At 46.4% G+C, this 21024-nt stretch overlaps 1 protein-coding gene across 1 annotated transcript in view; it reads right to left on the reverse strand.

Annotated features, from left to right (window-relative positions):
- Nrxn3 (neurexin 3) overlaps nucleotides 1-13773 on the reverse strand; it is a 1645001-nt gene extending 1631228 nt beyond the window's left edge. Inside the window, exon 1 of the mRNA XM_004624711.2 lies at nucleotides 13065-13773. Within this exon, the coding sequence (XP_004624768.1) occupies nucleotides 13065-13773 (709 nt within the window). The remainder of the gene's footprint in view (nucleotides 1-13064) is intronic.
- Nucleotides 13774-21024: the final 7251 nt, after the last annotated feature.

The raw sequence follows: 21024 nt of genomic DNA on the forward strand, positions 1-21024 counted from the left end.
AAAAACAAGAAAAATGGCCTGGCTGCCAAGAGCGCAGAATCACAGGATCTTTGGCCTAAGGTGGGTGCATTCTAGCACATGCTCCTGACAGCTGTCACTCCTGCACCAACTGCAGGCCCTCCAGGGACAGAGCTGCACCTCAGTGAAGCAATACATTTTGTATTTCAGCAGCTCTCACCATCACAGAATCCTTCCTCTCAAGCTCTGACTTCTTTAGCTCTCCTGCCGGTATCCTCTCCCTCCACTACAGAGCAGCTTTTCCAGTACCTGAGGACGATTATCCTGTCCCCAGTGAATCTCAACTCCTCTAGGGAATACACATGAGGTAATGGGGCCTCTCCATCTCCAGTGACAACAGCGTACCTGCTTTGAACAGCCATTTGCTCAGCATTTACATGGTCCCAGGCTGGCTGCTGCCTATAATCGTTACAGAAAACCATTGGTTTGTAAACAACAGCAAGGAAAGTCTTTTTAATTCATCCTCAGGTAGAATGAACCAAAGGAACGTGTATGCACTTAACACAGATTCAATAAAAGCTTTCCTACACCACTTTTCTTATTGAAAAGATAAAGTATTTCCAAGGGGCCCAATGTGGTCCTGGTGACATTTGACTTCACTGACTGACTTAGTAGATGTCGTGGAGCACACGTTCCTGGAGAACTACACCCAGCCACCATACATGAGTGAGCACATCCACACGTGAGCAGACACGTACACACACACAGAAACCATGAATATCTTCCCTCCACAAAATGTGCTTTATTAAGGCAAGAAACATTTACTGAGCACCTGCTTTCTGTCAGAGACACACTACTCATAGATAAGCCTGTGTGTGCAGTAATTAACAAAGAGAAACAGAGACACCAGCCCCGCTTGATCTCCTGATTTATAGTTCCCAAAGAGAGTACCTCCTCACATATGCTCTTACAACAGGAATTGGAAGACCCAGCTGAGCAGTCGCAGCATGCATTAAGGACAGGAAAGCCAAAGGGAGCCAAGAGACACATTAACTACAGCCATTGGCTACACACTCTACATGGGAGAAATAGCTCCACTCTGCATTAACACAAACCTGAAAGAGCAACATCAGGATGAACAAATAGCAAAGTTGCCACAGCAACTAGAATCAACAATCCTTTGTGCACGTGGCAACAACCACGTGATGGGGTGAGATGGTCATGCCCACTTGTCAAAACATGCATTTCAGTCATAGAACCTGGCTAGACAGTGAGACCCTAGATGCCAAGTTGGTGACTCCAGGCACATTTCCCTGCTTTAATTCAGAATAATGCCTGTGGGTTTTTCTCTTAAAAGTAACCTGTTTTAAACCACAAAATTATGAGATGGGTTCCCTTTCTTTTCTGCTGTGCCAGCGAAGTGATCGTCAGTGAAGAAGTGGCCTAGAACCAAGTCTAGCTTTATCCCCTTTAGGGTAAAGGACAGGATTTGCTTGGTAGGTTTCAGTCTCTGCAGAAGTGAGAGCAACACCTTCTAGCCCTACCTAAGCCCTCTCCCCGGGAGACTTCTGCCAAACAGTGCCAAAAACACGGGACACCCCGGGCAACCTGGTAGAGCAGGAAACATTTCTGAATAAGGCATAAGCCTCCAAGGCCAGTTTCTATGAACAGCTACTCATTACTGCCTCATCTCATGCCCTTAATTTTTTTTGTTAATAAAACATCTAGCTTGTTAGGTTTTACAGCAAAATCTTCATTTCTGCTGGCATGTCTGACCCTCACTACTAGGTTGGACTCGTCGAGCAAGTCCAATCCAATTTCCTCTTCCTCTACTCCACTGCCTTCCAGACCTCTCTTACTGTAGAACAATTTGGAACTTCCAGGGGTTCCATGGAAGCTAAAGCCTAGCTGATGGAGAAAGATGGTACATCTTGGGAAACAAAAAGAGGCACAGCCAACACAGCCAGGGTTGGGGCTCACTGTGAACCTCTCCCAGTGCAAGTTCCCTGGGAACAAAATGACTGGTGTATGAATGAATCACTTGCTTATATTAAAATCTCTTTGCATATCAGCCCCTCCCACATGTTTAAGATTAATCACAAGAGGCTAACTCTAAATAACTCGGTGGTGTATGTACTGTTGGTGCCATATTAGAAAACCAACTACAAGATTACCTGACCCAGAGTTAATTCCTGCAAAGCATCAGCCAAAAATGTTAGAGACCCACCCAGCCATCCATGCCCTTCACTTAAGTATCCCAGCTTAAAGGTCTGATTGCTTTAAGTGAAAGAAGAGCAGTGAGAAAAGTCGCTGCGAAACAGACTCAGTCCTGACGTAGAAAAGCGCTCCCAGGGCTGGAAAGATGGCTCAGTAGAATAAACACAAGGGCCTGAGTTCAACCCCCAGTTCCACGGAAAAGAAAAGGAAAGGAAGAAAAAGAAAAGAAAAGCGCTCCCTGATGCTCAGCAATGGGCACAGATGTACTCTTGAAAAGAGCCAAGTCCCCAGCCTTGCTGTTGATTAGGATATTCATTTGTTTATTTGCTTGTGTCTTTTTTTCCTTTGTTTTCTTAAGGCTGGGGATTGAGGGATGTCATCTTATACAGTGGAGAAGAGAATGAGAAATGAATAATTAGACCAAACAATCTTGAGTTTCCAGGACATTACATGGGACAAAACCATAGCTAGATGGCAATGGAAATGTGTCAGTGTCCTCCGCGAAAGTCACAAGGTCTGTGCTTCATCCTTCGCAGTTCATTCCTGCAGCACCAGGGACCCCTCAGATCCAATCCACTCCCTTAAAACAAAGCAGGAGTTTGCAGGACTTCGTATTATTGCACCCAGCTTCTCCCTAAATGCCAGCCTTGCCTTTCCTGAACCAGATGGAGGAAATACACTGCGGCTGGATGAGATTCACAGGAATGCCCTGGGTTAGAGCTCGACACCCTCCAAGCCCACTTTTGTCTCACTCACTTTGCTCTGCAAAACTAACTGTGCCAGAGACAAGACCCCTTCTGGAGAGGAAAGAAGCCTGAGAAAATAAGAAAAAAGGAAGAAGCTGTGAGTGGCCGGTAATCTCCCTGCCCAGCGCACTGTTCGGATCACAAGTCAGTGATTCCTGCATTACTTTCCTGCTTATCTCTCCTCGCAAGTGGGCTCCACATTTTTACTTGAAAGCAACTTATTAAGTAAATAAGCTTTACACTCTCTCACTGCACTGTTTCTTTTCTCAAGGGGCTGCGGGACACACGTGTCCAGCGCTACCTGCAGAAGAGTTTATAGGATTGCCCGAGACGCACTATCTGCGAGAGCAGAGATGCCAGTCCTCCCAGAGCTGACAGCCACAGCACTGTTGGGAGTCTTTCTCTGAAGGACTTCACAATGGCAAACAGAACAACTTCAGGAGTCCCAAGCTGGCAGGTAAGAGGTGAAAATGTCACAGAGGTTGGAATGTGTTGCGTTCTTCAACAAACTTAAAAGGAAAAAGTTCCAAGTCATGTTCCTAGCTATAAAGCTACTCTACTCAAATGAGAATCTCAGCAAACCCAGAAGCATCCAAAAGACATTTCACAGCTAGGGAAACAGGTGACACCCCTGCCCGGCATTCGCCTGTCTGCCTTTTCTGCATCCTCATCTCCTGCAGGTCCTTGCACACTCTCCCAAGGAAGTGTTTCCCTCAGAAAACTAACAGGGCTCAGGATTTCTAGTGCCATATGCAGAGTAAGGTTTGTCACAGAGTGGAAATGGACAGTTCAGCTGGATGACTATGAGGTCAGCTTGTTTTCAAAGCTGCTGGTTTTGGGTTTTAAAAAGAAAGAGACAACTTTGGAAAATGCATTATTTAGGAGCATTGTGGACAACAGTCAAGGTTTAAGAGCAGATATAGGCTATGAAACATTTACGGGGCTCCATATTGCTTTTTGAATAAGTCACCCAATGACTCCAATTTCAGGAGAACAGCAGTAGTAACGACAACATCACTTCTCAAATAGATCACAGAGACAGGCCTGCAGGGCCATGCTTTGTCCTTCTCTGCTGGCCACAGCCTGTCACCTGCAACACAGATCCGCAGTGAGGCAGACAAACCTAACATCTCCAGTGCAGCTGGAAGAGCCTCAGCAGATAAATGGAGCTATCTTCTGTTTAAATATCATTGTTCCTCTGAACCTCCAGCAACAATTTCCAAGCACTTCCTCCCTTCACCCATCCCTTAAAGTTCCTAATCTCACCACACATCCCAAAGCTATATTCCTCGATGTTCTTCAGCTTCCCACTCTCCCTACCCATGAGTCCCCCGCCTCTGTGATGTCTGTGATGAAGGGTCATTGGTCAGAGAGAACCACACGTACACCCAGAGCAACATTGCTGGCACCAGACAGCAACAGGGCTTCTTCCCAGAGCAGATCCAGAGGTGAGGTCTGAAGTTTATAATATTTGGAGAGCCTTAAGAAAAAAAAATATTGAAAATGCAAAATTAGGTACAAGGCCTCAGAAGAAGCCCATGCAAGTATGCAGACATGAAAGAAAAGTTTAGTTTTATAGTAAATCCACCCAGTAATACACACACACACACACACACACACACACACATGCACACACACACACACACACACACACACCAAGGAAAAGAAAAGAATAAACATGGAGAGAAATACTTTCATTTTGTTGTGTGTGAAGAGAAGCGGGAGGTGGCGGGAGTGCCAGGAAGAGATGGACACATCATCCGGGAGCTCCAGCCCTTACCACCAGCCCTGAGCAGCGTGCTGGGCTAATCCTGGTTCCTGAGAAACCAAAGGGAAGTCCGAGGAGGCCACTCTACCCAGCAAGGCTCCAGCAAGGGCGGAAGTGCTCCAGTGGCCTTGAGAGCCATGGGTCCCATCCCCAGTCACTGCACTGCAAGCCAGGGTCCTGCAGAAGGACTTGGATACTCTGTGCACTCCTTTCCACCCTTGCTCACATTCTCACTTGCTCCCTGTAACGGGAAGGAGCAAGGCTCCTGGGACCAGCTGAGCTGATAACCTGCTACACCAGGAGCTTGACATTTTGCTTATCATCAGCATCCAGGGAGGCAGCGTTCCTTCCTCCTTACAATGGAAACACAGGCCGCTTGTGTTAATGAAGGGAGCCGAGAGCAGAAGCAAATGTCACACTGGGAGCCTGGGTTCTCTGATCCCCGAGACACTTGTCAAATAGGCAGCACCCAAGCTTGCCCTCGTGCCACCTATCTAAGACTGGTTTAGCATCACCTCAGGCTGGGCATCCCCAACTCTTTAGCGGGATGGCAGACACTGCCCCTCCTCCCCTGCTGCATTGCTGTGGGGGCCACAGCCCCACAAATTTGCAGGCAGAGAGCTGTTATTAGTGTCCCACAAACACAGCTATCATCAGAAGCCCCATGCTTTCAGTGGGAACAAATCAGCAATGATATTGGGGTTCACACCTTCCCAAAATGCCTCTCCTTTTACTTTTGCTGCCCTTGGAACTCGAGTACAGGACAATGGTGGAGGTAGTGTGGTTCAAAGGGAGCCCCCGGTTCTCTGAGAAACCAAACTGGTGCACAGTCCATCCTTTTACATGCCAGAAAACTAGGACCTCATACCCCTCTGCTTCTTCCTAAGAGCTACACAGATAACTTCATAACTACTGTCTCCCTTAATGCTCTCACCAGCTCTGTGCAGTTGAGGCCTTTGGCCCCTACTTTCCTGAGATGCGAGATCACATGGGGGTCATGTGTGGGCTCTACAACAGGACTCCCTGGAGGCAAACAGCAGCTCCACCTCTTGTTATCTGTGTGACCTTAGACAAGTTTTTCTGTCTCTTGTCCCTCAGTTTCCTTAGCCAGAAAACTGAATAATAATAGTGGGTCAAACTGACAAAGGATCTACAAACTGCAGTACAGGGTTTCAGGATAAATCCTGAGGGGATTTGAATGACCTTGTCAGATACAAAAGTTACATTTCTTCTTATATAGGTCTTGTTTTATCTTGGTCTTAATCATCCAGAAGAAAAGTATAAAAATGGAATATAAAAAAGTAAAGCCATATTAATATGCTGAGCTGTAAAAGGCTCCAAGTCAACAACTTCTGATATTGCCAGTCTTATGGAAAACCCACTACTATTATGGACTACTGGACTATATTGGAATATTTTGCTGAATTCACCCACCTACAATATTTAAATGACAATGGAATCCCCTTCTCTGACAAAACTAACCAAAAAAGGGGATACAAATGAATGACCATTTTGTATCTGTATACTCAAAATAGGATAGATATACAGCTGCATTTTCTTAATTCAATGAATAGAGAAATTTGTTCTAATAGTGTTTGTGGACAGGATATCATGTCTGCATCTTGTACAATGAATAACCACTAAAACAATAATATGCAATGTATTAATTATTGAAACTGTGCTAGTAATCGGTTTTGAAACTGTCTCATTGCTATTTATTTCTCAATAAAATTATTTAAAATGTAAAAAAAAAAAAAGTAGTAGGTCAAGAGTGATTATATGGGGTTGGGGAGATAGCTCAGTAGTCTAAGCACCTGCCTGGCAAGCGCAAGAATCCAGGTTCAATCCCCAGAACTGCATGCCATGACAGCGTGATGTGCCAGGCCTGAAACCGGACATGGTGGTGTACCCCTGTAATCCCAGTGCTGGGGAGGCTGAGACAGGAGGATCACTGTGAGTCCAAGCTGTGTAACAAGACCCTGTATCAAATAAATAAATATTTTTTTTTGAAAAAAGAGTGCTTATGTGATTACAAGAGCCAAAGCATACAAAGCAGTCCAGACAGTGTGGCCTTGGAGAAGAGCTCCGTGGTGGTGGTGGTGGTGGTGGTGGTGGTGGTAGTGGTGGTGGTGGTGGTGGTTAATGAATAGACTGAAGCTTCAGACTTCTCCAAGGATATAAAACCTGTAAGTGGATTAGCCCAAATCTAAATCCACATCAGTCTCATTCCAGCAGCCACACTCTTAGCAACTGTGATAAATTTTATCCAACTTTTGAATTTCTCTGCTCCTCAGCTACTTTATCTGTAAAACAGGGCTAGTCCAGGATATCAACCTCATAGGAGTCTCGTGAGGTTGCTTAGATGAGCCAGTTAGATGAGCAATCAATGAGACTGAGATGAGCCAATACATATGAATGCACCAAGATGTCAGACCCGTGGTAGTATTGGACAATAGGGAGAGTGAGAATGACACCATTATGATCTTGTCCGAGAAGGGCATCCAACCTTCATGGCTCTGCCCCAAAGCCACTCTCACTCAGGTCCCATTTCTGGGGTCTCGCAATCACGGACCTACACTGCAGGGCCCATGAGCACAGGAACCCAGGGAGAAGTGAGGGAAGGCCGCCTAGTCCCATCATCCAAGCACAGCCCGCAGGCTGCACCCCACCTCTTCTACTTAATGAAGGCGGGAGAGGCCCCAGCTGATGGGCAGCTGCCTCAGGAACTGGAAACCATCTTTCCAAGGCAGCCTGCAAAAGGAGATAGGGGCCTTGAAAATAATTAGCCCCCAGCACTGGGCCTGTGGTATCTCATTACCAAATGCAAATGCAAGTTCATGCGCCACTCCAAGGCTCCTGGCCAAATGCCTGACTGACCCTCACCCTTACTGAATCTGGACCGGAGCATTACCCACAGCCCACCCCCTTTGCAGTGTGCAGCTGGTGGGTTGTCTCTGCAAAGGGAAAAGCCTGCTCTCACCCCACAGAAGGGAGAACAAGAAAGAAGGATTTTATTTCTTTAAAGGATGCGGAGATGTTATGGGAGGGGGGAGATTAGAAAAATTGTTCTTCCCTCAGCAGTTAAAAGAGGGATAATTGGAGCAAGTGGCAGGCGGCTGTTCTGCCATTTAGCATACAGCATACCCAGGAAATCTCACTTGGTAATCAGGAGGAGGAGGAAAAAGGAGCAATCAGACCCCTATTCAGGCGAGGTTTAGCGACAGCCCCTGCTGGCTGGCTGGGCTGGTAGTCTCCAGCCTGCATGCTAGGTAGGAAACCGTATCTCGGAGCGAGTCCCCCTTGGTGCGCATCTTAAGGCCCGGCTTCTGTGCTGCCTTCTCTGTACCAGACAGAGGCGCTGGGAAGGAGTGATCCTTTTCCCCTCTGAGCACTCACTACTCCCCTGCCCACCCCAGCTTGCAAGGCCATTCAGAGTTGACACAGATTAGGAACAATGCCATGTTACAATTCCAACAGGGTTTGCACTGGAAAAAAGGAGAAATGACTGTATTTTCACTAAAGTGTCCGAAACAGGAGGATCCAACTGGGGCATTCGCTGGTACCTTAACCATGTCCTGATGCCTCTGGACCTCAGGAAGGGCACCAGCTTGAGCAGTCTCCTCTCAGTATAGGCTAGTCAATCCTCATTCTGGCTTTGAGGAAAGGGGAGAGAGTCACACAATTCTCAACGAAAAGAAAAGTAATTGAAATTCACTTTCAGGAAGGCATACGAAGGCCACACCGTACTGTAGAGACATCCATCAAACCAACCTGAGCAGAATGTCAACCTTGGACAGCAGGAGGGGAGGGGGATGGTCACTGGCGAGTGCCACACGACAGCGTGCGTCCCTGTCACAGTCTCCGCTGCACTTCACTGTAAGGGCCCAAACACCTGAAGATGTTAACAGCTGAGACTCAAGACAAGCAGCTCTGGGCTTCGGCAGCTCCCCAAGTCAGGAGGAAAAGACAGCAGACGGAGAACCAATATTTTTCTTTGCCAGTGGAATAGGATGCCATAAGCCTTCATTGAATTAACTTAAAACTGTGGTCACATAAATAATACATAATGTGGGACAGCCCATGTCCTGAGACCAGGGAGAGAGGCCCACCTAGACCCCTTTCTCCACCATTCCTAGCCCCACCCCACCAGCAACAGGCTGACTTCAGATTAAATGACCCCCGTGGGGAAACTGGTGTGAGAGTTAAACACCTTGGCAGAGACTCAGTGCCTCACAACCGTAAGGCTGCTGGGAAATTCAACACATGCACATTCATAACCAAGAACATTTTAAAAAATAATCGATCTTAAACTCATTTCAAGGCACTAACCAGCCCTCTATGACCCATGAGGGGATTTAGGGGACTCTAGGGGATGAGAAAGCTCAGGATATCTCTTCACTGGCCACTAAGAGCTTCAAAGCTGCCCATACCAGGACTGAGCTAAACCAAAGCCCAGGTAAAAGTGCTACACTACATCATAGCTTGACTATATTCCAAACCAGCCAGCTATACATAATTTTAAAATCATTTTGAGTTATTTGTACTTCTTCTGTCCTCCAAGACCATCACTGGTTGAGCACCATGACATTTTCTTTATAAGCCTAACACCTCGAAGTAAAAAATCTATTTATTTATCACATGTTGTAATGTTCAGTGTGACTCTTCTTAACATTGGGGGCTTAGTAATGAAGCCTTCCCAAGTAACATGGGCAGAACTCAGTCTGAAGCTAGAGCTAACAGTCTTTCACCAAATGACAGACAAGAGACGGCGTCCCAGGGACCAGGGAGATGGCTCAGTGGAATAAACGCTTCCCTGGCAAGCACAAGGGTGACCTAAGTTCAATCCCCAGTTGCACCAAAAAAAAAAAAAAAACGAGAGACAGCGTCCACTATCTCTTCCCCTGGCCCAGACCTCCCATAGAAGCGACTACCCCCAAAGTCTTTTAGGTCTCCCCAGCTGGAAATCAGAAGATCCCATAGTGCATAAAAGATACAGGGCTATCTGTACATCCTTCCAGGGGTGCAGCATGCAGATAGTTTGGGACTTTCAAGGTGTGCAAAGCCAGACAGCCCACATAAGCTGCAGGGCTGTGGGGAAGCTACCCACCAAAGGATGAGCACAGGCACCCCTAACAGGCCCCCACCACATCCATCTGATGCTGCAACTGTACCTGCTCTTGGAACTGCTGTGCATGAAGCAAGCCATATTCCAGGCTGGGTGCAAGCCTCACACATCAAATGGCAGGGCCCCTCCTGCAAACTGGGATAATACATAGGACCACAGTCAGGGACGAGACCTGGGGCTTCAGGTCTATGACATGTGACTGAAGGGCAGGACGATGGTTGCATCTTCAGTGCTCACTTCATCACCTCATCTTTAAGAAAGTGGACAAGCACTTATTTAGATCATCTCTTTTGTTTTATGTAAATATGCTTGACACATAGCAGCTGTGTGATTTTTCCCTTTTTTTTTTTTTTTTTTTTTTTTTTTTTTTATTTGTTTATTTATTTTTGTGTGTGGCCAGCTCAGCCCACCAGGGGGCGGGGCTGTAGGGAAGGGTCTACAGGGTATTCAGGCTCTCAATACTCAATGAGACTTGTAGTGATCAGCCTGTTTACAGCCTCCCAAGAGCTGGGATTACAGGCACGCATCACCATGCCCAGTCTCAACTGCAGTCTCAGCATACCCAGGGAGTGGACCAGCATGGCAGGCCTGGGGATTGAGCTCCCAGCCCCTGCGCCTGGTTGCAGGCACTTTAATCTTGAGATATTTGGCCAACCTCCCTTAACATTTTACAGGTGAGTTTTTTACTTCCTCTATAAAAATTAACTATGTGGGGGGCAATGCATGCTTTCTAATAGTCTGTGGTGCATTTGGGGATTGACCTGACATAAGGACAATTACTTGGATCAACAGGCTCCTAGGTACCAACAGTAAATTCTGTCACCTCCCCCAACATCTTCCCTCACCTTTGCATTGCTTTGTTCCAGGCCAGACAAATGTTACTATTAGGGTAAAGATTGTTTACCCTATTTATGTATCAGAAGAATAAACGAGTTTTTTTTTTTACATTCTACACAGTTATCAGCCCACAGCCAAGAGATGATCTGAACCTTGTAGAAAAAACAATTACTAAAACATACATATTGCATTTAGCTCTTTAAAAATTGACTGCATTCCATGTATTGTGAAGAAATTCCACTGGAGATTGAAAAACACATACATACAAAAATAAATGAGAGAAAAGACCAATTGTGTACATATACAGTATAGAAATTCTTCCTGCAGAAAAGTGCTGATCCAAACCTGCCCAGAGGAAATGAATTCTTTTTAAACACCAAAAAAAAAAAAAAAAAAAAAAAAAAAAAAAAAAAAGCAATCAGGGATAATCAGCAAGTTAACAACACACTTGCAAACACCATGGTCCCCAGAAAGGAAGAATGCCAGCTTTCAGCGCAAGTTCTGAGAACAGAACAGATCCTTTGGGTGAGTGGGAACACGAGCCATCATGTCAGCGTCTCCAGGCAGAACTTCCTCCAAAGGAAGCTCTGGGACACCAGTCAGCTCCAAAAGGCACCTGCTCATGAAAAACACTTTAGTCATCACACTCCCAAAGCAGTTTTGTGGCCGGGGCTTGCCTCTGCCCTTCTTCTCCACCTTTTCCTGAAGGGTTTAATATGGAAATATGGAAACCCTGAAAGGAAAATGTACATCTCTTGCATCTTCCTCTCCAACAATCCATCCACAGGGAGGGAGAGGCAATGCGCAAGCCAGAAGACAAAAGAAACAGAGCCTCAGAGAGCATTTCTCCAACGGCCCGTACTTGGCCTCCACTGGCAGCACCAACACATCCTAGTCTCCAGCATCCACCACCTGTAGGATAAGCTTTGTTTCAATTTTTAAAAGAGGATTCTTAAAAAGCTTTGGCGGCTAAAGTTTGTATCAACCACAACCTGTTTCAGGGTTGGGCTGTTCTGGAAATGTTTCAGGAACACCAGCAGACATAGTCATTAATTACACATCCCAGGCAGTAGGGGTCTTACCTGAATGAAGAGATTCTAAGAGTTGGGTGCAAGACCTCTCCTGGCCTCACCCTTCACCTCCCTCCCTCCCTCCAGTTCACACCAACTGATTCTCAGCTTGAGCACACTCTGGAATTGTGTGGGAGAGCTTAAAAATATATTAAACACTTGGATCATATTCCCCAGAGATTTTGATTTAGTGATCTGGGGATGCAACCTGAAAGTTTCTAAATTCCCAGAGGTAATCTTAAGGTGCAGGCAAGGCTGAGAACCACTGATTTCCCCTACCTTGCCGCCTTGTCCAGGAAGACAATAGTGAGAGGAGGCATGCAGAACAGCTCTAGAAGCCAGAGCCTTCCTAACCCAGGAGGGACAGGAGAGGTGCAACTGCCTGCCTCCATTGAGGCAAGAAAAGTGAGCGAATTTCCCATCACTTTCCCAAAATACAAACTATGTAGTCATTTCCCACATACTGGGACACCTACTGGCCAAATCTCAGCCTGTAGCAAGTCCAGGAATCCAGAAATTTGCATTGTATTTGTTAAACAAAGGCTGAGCCACTTCTCTCAACTCCAATCCCAAACAAAATTCAGTGCAAGAGGGGAGGGCAGCCCATGCTCTGGTGCAGGGATCCCTAGCTCCTCTTTGGAAAGTCGTACTTGAATTTGAGTTGCTAGTGAATGGCAGGGCCCAGTAGGGCTCTTGATGAGCAAGGCTCCAGTTGATCTCTTTATCTAACATACTGGACAAGAAGAGGAACCATAGCTCAAAGCAACATTGTATAAAGAATCATTATTGCTAGAACAAGAAAGGCCTTTTTGCAGACGTCTCATCTACCCACAAGACCCCTCCCAGGAAGTGGGACACAGCAGATGGACTAAATCTACAACAGGGCCACACATGAACCCTGATATCCATCTACCTGCTCTTTCCCTTATTCTGGGGGTTAAAAGGAGGAAGTGATGAGGAGTTCCTATCCATCCCCAGGGCTCAAGTCTCAAAGGGTCAGCAGGGAGAAATAGCCACTCTGGCATTTGCAATCTCATTACTTCTCCTGTGTTTATCCTGCTAAGCTGTGCTATAGCAAAAGAAGCCATGCTGGAGCCCGGACTCTGCAGTTTAGTTCATCTAGCCCTTTGAGTTGTGGACAGAGATTGGAGCTGAGCAGCCAGCCTTCACTTCCTGCTAAGATCTGTTGGATTTCCCAACACAAGCAAGCACAGGGTTTCCACTGCCTCTTCAGGGAATGAGGTCCAATTAACACTAGGATAAACACTGGCTTCTCTCTGTCATCTGGCCCTCACCCAGTCCACTCGGGTCTCTAGCAAGAGTGGGAATCGAAGGAGCCTTACCTTCCGAGCAGAGCGTGCCACCATAGCCAGTGGTGGAACAGTCACAGGTGGGATGACCATCCAGGAGGAAGCAGATGCCACCATTCTCACAGGGACGCTCACCACAGGGGCCTTCAGCTTCCAACTGGACACCCTGGCTCCCCAGAAGCCGGGGCTCTGAGTCGCCATACTTGAGATCCAGGATTAAACCCCTGAAGCCAGGAATAGCTTGAACTCCATCAAGAGTCAGGGCAGAAGACCGTATGTCAGCAGGGACTCCACCAAGAAACAAGTCACTGACCACATCCATGTGGGGCCGCTGGGGCTGCAGCTGCCCCAGCTGGCTCTCGCCATCCAGCACCAGCGCTGTATGCAAGTGGTCACGGCTCACCATGAGGAAGTGCCAGCTGCTGTCATTCACCTGCTTGTTGGACAGCACAGCGGTCTCAGCACAGTCCATGCTGAAGCGGAGCTGAACACGGCCATCCACTAGAGAGAGGCAGAGGAAGTCACACACACCGCCATCGTCCAGGTAGAGCAGCAGCCCCGTGGAGACATTGGTCTTGAACTGGAAACTCAGGTCGCTGCGTGTACTGGCATCCCAGCGAAGGTAGCGGGCCCACTGGTTGGGGAGACCCATGAACTCAAGGCCCAAGCAGAGCCCCAGCAGAGACCCCAGCAGGATGCCTGCCTTCAGGGTGAAGAACACTGAGTGGAGACTGAAGGTCATCGTGCCTATGGGCTGGAGGCCAGAGGAGCAGATACGCCAGGAGACAGCCCTCTGGGGAGGATTTCCCTTTGGCAGTAGAAAGAAGAAAGGAAAAGATAGAGTTCGAGGACAGAAGGAGACACACAAATACTGAGAGAATAAAGAAGGAGGAAAAAGAAGAAGACAGTCCCAGATGGGGACACAAGCGAGAAATCCAGTGAAGAGACAGAGGAGACAAACAGCACAGAGAAGAGAGGACAGTCAGGTGGGGTGAGAGAGGGACTGGAATAAGCAGGAAGTGTATTTCTCCAAGAAAAGATCTCAGCTATCCATGTGGATCCGGAGGCCTTGATTCGAGGAGTTGGAGGAGAAGGCGTGCAGGGCAGGAGGAAGCCTTCAGCGATGTGCTCTTCCCAACAGGCCCCCAAAGGCCCCAGCCAGGGAGGCCAGGGACAGGCCTGGGGTCAGGGGTGCCGTGATGAAGGAGGAGCAAGCCTCAAGGTGAGCCAGGTGAAAGGCAGAGACAGATTAAGGACCAGTCCTGAAGTTCCACCTCCTAGCAGTGGCAGGCTGAGGGCAGGGGCGCAGCCCACAGCTGAGTGCTTAGGCAGAGCAGGGCCCGGCGCAGGCTGGTCGCAGACTCAGGCATCATGGCACTGGCCAGAGGCAGTCCTGCCCATCACCCACCTCCCAGGACTCCAGGGCAAGCACCTGTGGAGCAAGAAGAGAGAGGCATGAGGAGAGGAGACTAGGGCCCCACATCAGGAAGACATTGCCTCCTACTTCACACGTGATGGAGCACTGACCCCAACCAGCTCATGCTAGTGACATCTACAGTGCTGAGTCCTTTACACAGGAGAAGTGCGTATGTTCTTCCACAGCCACTTCCAGCCCGTGAGCCCGGTTCCTAATGGTGCTGTCTTAGTTACCCTTCTCTCATACTTCTGAGACAAAGTACCTGATTCCCAAAACAAAGGAAGGGAAGGTTTGCTTAGCTCACAGTTTGTGGAGATTTTAATCCATACTCAGCTGGCTCCAAGGCAGGGTGACATGGCTGAGGGTCAACAATTCATGGCAACAGAAGGTACCAAAAGTATAAAATGGGGTAAGCAATTCTGTTTCCCTCCCTTAAGCTGGATGCAGGCTGCCCAGCCTAGGGCGGGCATGCACACCCCAATGCCAACACTAGACAGTGAACCTATCACCAACTGCAAACCCAGCCTCCTCTGAACAGCCTGCCCCCACGACCACGTGAGAGTTGGGGGGACATCCAGACACAGACCGCAACAATGCAGACAGTTTTTTCCATATGCAGAATAGTGTAAAATTCTCGGACACATTAGCACATTCTTATGCTGTCCTTTAAAGGGTCACACAGATTTAAATCTTTTTTTTTTTTTTTTTTTTTTTTGGTGGAACCAGGGTTTGAACTCAGGCCCTTGTGCTTGCCAGGGAAGTGCTTATGCTACTGAGCCCTCTCCCCAGCCACAAATTCAAATCTTTTAAGTATTAACATTTATGCAATCAAATTCCACACCTAATTTTTACTTGTTTACCTATTGATAGATATTGACTTTTTAAGACTTTTGTCAATTTGATAATCTACTGCTTGAGTATAGGAGGCCTAAGATAAATTTCTATCCTTAAATTTTTGAAATAGTTATTAAGATCAATGAAAATAAACTAGGAGGTGAGCTCTGAGCATAAAATCCCTTATCTATTACTATTTTTTTCAAAAGCCCTTACTCAAAATGAAAAAGTGCTTTAAGGTTAAAAAATAAAAGAGGCTGAGTTTCAAGTGTAGCTCCTGTATGTGGTTCTTTTTTTTTTTTTTTTAATGTATTTAGGACAGGGTCTCACTATGTGGATCAGACTCATAGTGATCCTCCTGTTTTCAGCCTCCCAAGCTCAGGGATTACAGACACACGCCACCATACTGGGTCTCATTCACCATCTCAGAGCACCCAGGGGTGGGGGCAGGGCCAGCATGACAGGCTGGGGATCGAACTCCTAGTCCCTGCGTCTGCCTAAGCAGGCTCTTTAATCTGCTGAGATACCTGGCTGGCCCCTGTATGTGGTTCTTTAAGAAAAATATTTAATGTATCTGAGCATCAATATCCCCATTTTTCTAGTTCCTATGTGTGGAACTGTAAGCAAAATGTTTAATTTATTTAAGTTTCTATTTCCTCATTTGAAAAATTGAGACTAGCAGCCACTTTCCATGATTAAAGGATTAAATAAGGAGATGTGGGGAGATCCCAGCATAAGACTTTATACGTATTATAAAGTGATCAGAAAGTAATAGGTTCCTTCTTTCTTATTTGTTCAACAGGATAGGACTGGGAGAGGGATTGCTAGAGTTGCCTCACATGTGTGGGCATGTGCACATCAGTGGAGTGAGCCCAATGTATAAAAACACAGCACTTTAAAAGATCATGGATTAAAGTGCCTGCAAGCAGGCACAGGGGCCAGGGTTTCGATCCCCACCCCCACCCCCGACCCTGGGGCGCACTGAGACGGCAATTGAGACTGGGCTTGTTGGTACATGCCTGTAATTTACAGCTCTTGGGAGGCTGTAAATAGGCGGATCACTACGAGTCCATTCTAGTAGTGAGACCCTGAACAGCCACCCTGTAGACCTTTCCCTAAAATACAAAAATAAATAAATAAACAAATCGATCATGACACCCACAGAGTGAGCAACAACTGCATAGCTAAGAAATGCCACAGGAAGGAGAAAAACACCACAGGCCAAGAGCACACACGTTACAGGGTTAGCAATGCACCAGGACGCCGCGGAGTGACCTGGCCTCTGCAGGCAAACACTGGCCCAGCTGGCTAAGACAGTGGATCCTCTGGTCCAGGGGAACAAAGCACATAATTTCCAAAAGTTTGGAAAGTGTTTGTTTATTTGGGTTTGTGTGTGTGTGTGTGTGTGTGTGTGTGTGTGTGTGTGTGTGTGTGTTTGGTATGAGGAATTGAACTCAGGACCTTGTACTTGCCAGGCAGGTGCTATGCCCCTGACCTATACCCCCAGCAAAGGTTTTTTTATTGCTTGGCATATTTGATAGTTCACTGTGGTTTCCATCAGAGCATCACTCTGCATGATTTTATTATGCCCATGCCAGGAAAACTGGTTCCTACTTCTGCTTTGAAACAGCAGGTATTTCCCTTAAGCGGGTACCAATCCCCACTCCCCATGTCCGGACAAGTTCTATTGACAGCAAGCTGCTTAAATCCATCATAAGGAACATGTTGACCCTATAAAAGAATTTTCTACAGCGTGGCATGTCCCCACATGCAAGGGAAGCTTAACCGGAGCATGGACACAGGCGTGTGCTTGTGCTGGTGCCAACTCATACACATTTGCATGAACCAAGGGCTACAATTGCAAACACTATTGGTTTATTCCTTATTAATATGTGTTTACAATCCATGATTAATTTATTACAGGAATTGGTACACAACACCTATGAATTCTGTTTCATCCCTGTCCCTCCCATCCTGCCCTGTTCATTCCATCTCTGGGTCTGCTTCCCATTTGCAAAAATCCTATTTCCATTTTTTTCTACCAATTTTTTTGAAAAAATCCCCCTCCCTCCATCTCTGCCCATCTCTTCTTCTCCTTCCCATTTGAAAATATCTCCCTACTTATTAAAATTTCAAATATTTTTGAATTGGTTGATATTACTATGGTAGCAAGAAATTAAATAACTACCCTAGGAGTACTGAAACCATGAAGATAGGCAAGTGTTACAACCTCAAGTTTATGAGGATGTCAGGTTTAGGGACAGACATAATACAGGTTAGGGGAATTAGTCATGTAAATACATATATATATATATATATATATATATATATATATATCTTGGAACAATATTCAGAAGTAATAGTCAATGCAAAAGTCTTGAGTGTGGAACAGGCTGGTGCTTTGGAAGTGAAATGTGTAGAAGGCACAAAGCTAGAGGTAGCTCATACAAAGCTGGGTCATGAGATGCCACAGTCCTGAAGAATGAGGTCATTGTGTTAGCTGTGGTATTCCAACCAAGCCAACAGGTAGCACCTCAGGGAAGAGGGGAAGCTGTTCAACCCTGCTGTGTGTTGAGCTGTGTGTTCACTCAAGGCACTACTGGATCATACCAGAGTAAAGCACCATTCTTGTGCTTGAGACCATCACAAACTAGTGTAAGACCAGACAGTTTAGGGACGATAAGGTGCAGTGATTAGGAACCCTGGAATCATACTGTTTTCTCGGGGATTCTTTTGAGAAAGTAACTATTTCACTATAATAATCTGTCACAAGACCTTGTCATGGAACAGGAGCTCTAGAAACTTTTGTAGAATGAAGACTAAAATAGAAGAGAAAGAAAAGCCCTGTGGTCACCTGACTCTGCTCCACGCAGTTCTCCATGTGACCCCATTTCACATGACAGCAATCCTAAGCCCCCACACTTTGTTAGTTGCCAATCCCAGATGACCCAAAAAGGCAAAGCTGCACCTGCTCCGTGGCCTCATAAAAGTCATGAATTAAGAACTTGCCTGCTCACATATACTCTCCTATGAGAGAGGATCACGGGAATTTTCCCAGCCTGCTTTAGGGCGGCGGCCACTCTGACCTACCTTGCCAAGCATTTTTCTAGACTCGCAACAATCCTCCCCAGTCCAGACCAGCATTAGAGATGCCAATGTCCCCCTGCCCTTCATCATGGAGGATCACAAAGTAGACTGAGGAGAACCAAACTTTCCCACAGATGCCAAGCAGATCCAGTCAGGTGTGGTGACAGATGAATTGGGTTTCTTTAGACTACACATCCTATGTCTATCCACTTCCTCCCCTAAATCTCTTGAATTTCTTTTTTGGGTTACAGACATTCCTGTGGCCTCTGGGAATTTTCCAGAATGGCCAAAAGCTAGCAATGACCTCACATTAACAATCATAGGCATCTAACTGACTGTTCTCAGCATTTAGCCTTCAGCCTTTTTTAGCCTTCCAGTTAGACACACCAACTCAAGAAATGGAAGAACAGAAGCCTCTTCACCCAGCCAGCCAACTGTCACCTTTCCTTGAGCACAGATAGCCATGAAGAAAAGCAGCCTGCCCCAGATCCCACATGGAGGGCCCTGGCTGGTGCCAAAGCTCAAAACACTTCTCTGTTGTGTGGGACTCAAGCAGGAGAAGAGAAGTGAGTGACATTATCTAATTGCCAGCTAATTTACATAATTATCGAGCAGTACAATTTTCTGTGGGGTGAACATCTTTACAAATGTCTCCCGATCCGGCTGCTCAGGAGGCAGGCAGGCTGCACACAGCTCTGACTTGTGGGCCACTTGGACAGATCTGGCTGCCAGTTGCCCTCTCCACCCCCCATTCCCAGTTCTTTTTCTTCATTTTCCACCTGCTGTGCAGTTTTAGCTGAACGTCAGAAAGACTCAAGAGAAAGTCAGGACCATCCAGACTCAGGGCTAGCTGGGAAGGCATGGTGACAACCATCCTCAGGCACACCACAGTCCACAGCCTCACCCTGCTGGGTTTTCCTCCACAGTCTTCTCATTTGCATCCCTCTACCAAAGCACCCAGGGCTAGAAAAGCCCCCTGATGGCTCCCTGTTGGTTCTGTTCCTCATTCAGTGCATGCTTCATCCCATTTTGCAGGTAAATGATTCTCAACACTGGTGGGATTTATCCCAGTTGCAGAGCACATGATCCTGGTTAGCCAATGGAGACACTCCACTCACCTGGCCCCAGTGTTGGGTTAGGGGACAGGCCTGTCATTCACACTTAGTCAAATTAGAAAAAGTCATGTTGAGATTTTGACTAGAATTATTAGAAGAAAGAGTCTTGACTCTTACCATGGTATTAAAGTATTAAGGTAGTATCCAAATTTGAATATCACTGTTACTCTCGGAAATACTCCTATCTATGACGAGGACAACAAAGAAGAAGTGAGACCCAAGCAAAAGATATAGATCTCTAGTGGTGTGGTTATGACACCTCTGTCTACCCAGGCCTGAAGCCCAGTGAATCTTGAGAATTTCTTCATATAAACCAAAACTTTTAAAAAGGCAACTTGGAGTTGGTTTGTGACCAAAAGTCCTAATTAGTAACTCCTAATATTAGATCATCAAAAGTATTGATGAATCAACAGAAGCCTTCATTTCATATGGGCACAGACATACCTGGAGGAATCCCCTGTGACCTGAACCCACATCCTTCCCACCTCATCTCTGTACCCGCACTTGCCCGCAGATGCAAAGCACAGGACACAGGCACGCTTATTCTCTCCTTCTGTTCTCCAGAGGTAGATGGCGGCTTCTTCTTATGCAACAACCTCAGACACGTGCTTCTTCAACTAAAACACACCCCCTTGATACACCCTATTCAGTGCCCTCTGTTAAAGCATAGCCAAGGCACAGTGATGGTCGAAGCATGAGTCTCTCCAGGTGTGAAAGCTGGCAGAGAGGTAATGAGGAGCCAGTGCTCAGGAGTGGCGTGGAGCTGGACTCAGGCTCACACTCTTAGGCTTTTGTTTATTCATCCACAAAGATAATATCCATTTTATACAGCAATTTAAAATTTATTAAATGTAAAAATGTATAGAGGTACAACTATTTCTGGGATGTTATGCTGGCAGGATCTACTAAGGCTGAAAATTTTTACCCTGAGATTTCATAACTGTCCTCCCAGCTATACACCAGCAAAAATGCTTATGTACATCCAACCAAAGACATGTGCAAGTGTTCACAGCACCACTATCCATAGGGGGCCGGGGAGCTGGCTCAATGGAATAAGCACTTGCCTGGCAAGCTCAGAGGCCTGAGTTCAATCCCCGGTTCCACAAAAAAAAAAAAAAAAAAAAAAATAGCCAGATCCAGAAGATCACTAGATGCTCAATTATAGATGAATAGATACATTACAGTCTATTTATGTAAAATATACAACTCTGAGAATGATGGTTTTTTACTTCTAAACAGAAGCATGGATGACTTTCACAAGCATAATGTTGAGCAGCATAAGACACAAAAGAACACATACTGCATGCATTCCATTTATATAAAGCATAAAAGGAGATAAAATTATTTACTCTGGGCTGTTTAATGTCAGAACAGTGGTTATTGATTGGGAGGAGGACAAAAGAGGTGAGAGTTTGCTTCGCGATCTGAGTGGCACGCAGTATGCTCGGGTGTGCGTGTCCACTGGCTGAGCAGCACACCACTGACATGGGTGTTTTTGTGTGTACGCAGTTCAATAAAAGCCATTGAATACACTCTCTGG

Source organism: Octodon degus, unplaced genomic scaffold (genome assembly GCF_000260255.1).
Source record: "Octodon degus isolate 3935 unplaced genomic scaffold, OctDeg1.0 scaffold00007, whole genome shotgun sequence".
NCBI lineage: Eukaryota > Metazoa > Chordata > Mammalia > Rodentia > Octodontidae > Octodon > Octodon degus.